Genomic DNA, 3,888 nt, shown 5'->3' with positions numbered 1-3,888 from the left:
TGCAGTAAATGTATCATTATCATGTTGGTGTGGGGCATTGGTTAAGTTGGAGTGTGACATCAATGTGGCTGTGTGTGTGTGTGTGTGTGTCCGCGAGCGCAGAAGGAAGGGTAATATTTGTGTGCCCATGTGCCGATGTGGCTCTTTGCCGTAACACAGTAAGAATTGTGGCTCTTGGGCTCCGACTGGTTGGCCACGCCTGCACTAGGGCAATCAAAAGTAAGGCTACCACCACATAAATGAAAGACCTTCAACGTTACAGTGTACAAATCGAAATCACCATGCACGAGTAGGAATACAGGCAATAATGTCACGGAGTTCCGAATGTCCATAAACGCAATTGTGAGCACAGTTCCTCAACGTGAAACGACGTTACTCAGTTCCGTAGCACTTAATCCAGCAGCTGCACAAATGTTTAGTCTTTAAGGAGTTGTAAAGGACTCCTTAAAACAGTGCTGCTTTGCGTGAAGTCAGGTGGCAGGGTATACTCACAAACCCGTGGAAGGAGAGCGAGGGAGAGAATGAAGGAAACTTTCAACCTGTTCGGATCGGAGCAAACCAGTGTTCATGGACCCCAGCGCCGTCCTCTCGCAGAGACTCGCCAGCTGTCACCACTCACATCGTTCCAACACCCGAACTCTGCAAATGACAAGTTTCCTAGTCAACAGAATAAAACTTCACCGCACCAAACTTCTCCGGCTCATGTGCTCGCTGCCATGTTTCGAATTGTCCCTTTGTTCAACTCCGCTCCGCCTCTCCACTCTCCCTCCACACCTGACATGCCCTCTCATTGGCTGAGGAGCCACTCACGCTCTCTCCCACACATATATATATATATATATATATATATATATATATATATATATATATATATATAATCACACACACACACAATTCCAAAAAGTAGGGACACTGTGTAAAACATAAATAAAAACAGAATGTGAAGCTTTGCAAAGTCTCATCTCATCTCATTATCTCTAGCAGCTTTATCCTGTTCTACAGGGTCGCAGGCAAGCTGGAGCCTATCCCAGCTGACTACGGGCGAAAGGCGGGGTACACCCTGGACAAGTCGCCAGGTCATCACAGGGCTGACACATAGACACAGACAACCATTCGCACTCACATTCACACCTACGGTCAATTTAGAGTCACCAGTTAACCTAACCTGCATGTCTTTGGACTGTGGGGGAAACCGGAGCACCTGGAGGAAACCCACATGGACACGGGGAGAACATGCAAACTCCGCACAGAAAGGCCCTCGCAGCCCACAGGGCTCGAACCTGGACCTTCTTGCTGTGAGGCGACAGCGCTAACCACTACACCACCGTGCCGCCCGCTTTGTAAAGTCATGGGAACCTATTTCATTGAAAATAGTCCAGACAACATATCAAATGTTAAAACTGAGAAATTTTATTGTTTTCTGAAAAATATATGCTCATTTTGAATTTGATGTCAGCAACGTTTCAGAAAAGTTGAGACGGGGCAACAAAAGACGGAATAAGTTGTGTAATGTGCAAAAAAACCTTTGGTTCATTGGCAACAGGTCAGTAACATGATTGGGTATAAAAAGAGCATCCCAGAGAGGCGGAGTCTCTCAGAAGTAAAGAGAGGGAGGGGTTCACCACTCTGTTAAAGACTGCATTGGCAAACAGTGCAACAGTTTCAGAATAACTTTCCTCAATGTAAAATTGAAAAGAATTTGGGGATCAATCATCTATGGGACATAATATTAAAAGATTCAGAGAATCTGGAGAAATTTCTGTATGCAAGAAACAAGGCTGAAAATTGACATTGGATGCTTGTCATCTTCAGACCCTCAAGAGACACTGCATTAAAAGTAGACATGTGTCTGGAGTGGAAATCACTGTTCGGGCTCAGGAACACTTCAGAAAAGTGTTCCTGATCAGCAAGTGTTTCAGATCAGCAAGTTTATTCAAGGTTTTAACAAAATAATTTCCCATGAGACAAGTGTGTGATGATTTGGACATCCAGTTTCCATGACTAAGAAGATTTAAAATCATTTACAGGACTAAATTTCACTTCCACATTGAGTCTTTTCATAAATACAAACCCAATTCAGTACCAAAGAACATTTTTCATTCTGATGATTAAAACCTGTCGAGCACAAAAAACAGCAGGCTGGTTGGAATGGACCAGCATCACAATATGCAAATGTTTATGCAAAATTTTCCCCCTTCCAACTACATATAAAGAAATTTCAGCCTCGGTCACTGTGGGCTCTGGAGAATTTAGCACTGCTTTTAGTTCAACAATGTTCCTTCCATTTTTGCTGCTGCTGGCAGCTTCATCCTGTGAGTTTCACTTCAATCATGAACTCAGAGCAAATTATTGCAGTTATAACATACTGTACAGACATTTGTGACTGAAATTGTGACGTCTCTTAATTTTTTTCAGATGTGGACTGTGCAGTAGAGCTCACTCAGGTCACCTCAGTGATGTTAAAGCCAGGAGATTCTTTAACCCTCAGCTGTAAAGTGTCTGGGTACTCTGTTACTGATAGTAGCTATGCCACGGCTTGGATCCGACAAACTGCAGGGAAAACCCTGGAATGGATTGGAAACATCTATAGTAGTGGTGGTACAGCTTACAGTGAGAAACTGAAAAATAAGTTCAGCATCTCCAGAGACACTGCTACTTACACAATAACAATTCAAGGACAGAATCTGCAGACTGAAGACACAGCTGTGTATTACTGCGCGAGATACACACAGTGACACAGAATAGTGGATTCCCCTTACAAAAACTTTGTGATGCCCTTGAGACATCCTCTCAGTACAAATAATAAACTATCTGGAACACTTTTTGGGGGGAGTGGGGCGTGGAACACTGAAGTATTGGTACAGGTGGGTTCAATTTTTATTTCAGCTTTCATGCTGATTTCTCATCCACATCTAAACATGGCCGTATCAGCCCTCAGCTGGCACTGCAAGACACACACAATTAATTTGACACAGACCATTAATTTGAAGGTGGTTTTGCCACCAACCTTACTCGGCCTCACCGTCCAATCACAAACTGGTGCTCGACCACGCCCCCGCTGCCACACCCTCTGTCATATTTTTCATTCTCTTGGAAGAAAATCAGTTTTAATAGTTTGTCATTTCTTTAATCCATGGCATCATCAGAATAATGTGGAGTAAATTATTACAACAAAACACTAAAAGTGCAGTTCTGTTGTCTGTCCTTTTGTGTAATTTGTATTTGATCAGAAAATGTGTCATTAGTCCACCGACTTTTAGTTTCTCCACAAAGGCATTCTGGGGAAAAAGGAAGGTCGAGTAAATCATCCATAAATCTATTCTCTGACATCAGTAAGTTCTTGAACAGGCAGAGAAAAATAATACAGCCGTTTGTAGGTGCAAAGGGCTGATCAAATCAGTCTCAAATTCATTAATTCAAGTGTTTCATAGTTTATAGCCAAACTATTAAAATCAATGGAACAACTTCGTGGTGATGTTGCTCTAGTTGAGTGAGTATTTACTCTCGTGTAATAGGTTTACTCTAGGTCTATAACATTCATATGACAAATGGGTGAAGGCAATTAGAGTACTTTTCTTGATAGAAGTTGGCACTTCAGTGACTATTGTAACAAGCAGGACACAGTTTATTCCAGAGATACCATTTATTGAAATAGCTGACATGAATTAGCGAACTAACACTGACCAGCGATAGCAACAATAGCAGCCAAGGAATAATTCAATATAAATGATACAATATATATAAAATATAAGTGTAACCCAGGTCCCAAGTAGCTATGTTGTATTTTATCTTGAGTGTGTATTTAAAATGTATTATTACCCTTTAATTTACCTCTTTTGAGTTTTACCCCAATTTTGATTTCTAAACTTCCTCAACAAAATTTATAAG

At 41.6% G+C, this 3,888-nt stretch overlaps 1 gene segment (V, D, J or C); it reads left to right on the top strand.

Moving 5' to 3' along the window:
- The first annotated feature begins 2,252 nt into the window (after positions 1 to 2,252).
- Positions 2,253 to 2,735, top strand: LOC132869393 (Ig heavy chain V region 914-like). The segment is given in 2 exon segments: positions 2,253 to 2,312; positions 2,416 to 2,735. Coding segments are annotated over 2 exon segments (360 nt in total).
- The last annotated feature ends 1,153 nt before the right edge of the window (positions 2,736 to 3,888 follow it).

The sequence above is a fragment of the Neoarius graeffei genome, chromosome 20 (genome assembly GCF_027579695.1).
Source record: "Neoarius graeffei isolate fNeoGra1 chromosome 20, fNeoGra1.pri, whole genome shotgun sequence".
Lineage (NCBI taxonomy): Eukaryota > Metazoa > Chordata > Actinopteri > Siluriformes > Ariidae > Neoarius > Neoarius graeffei.
Note: the sequence above shows the minus strand (reverse complement) of the source record. Positions and strands in the feature narration are given on the sequence as shown.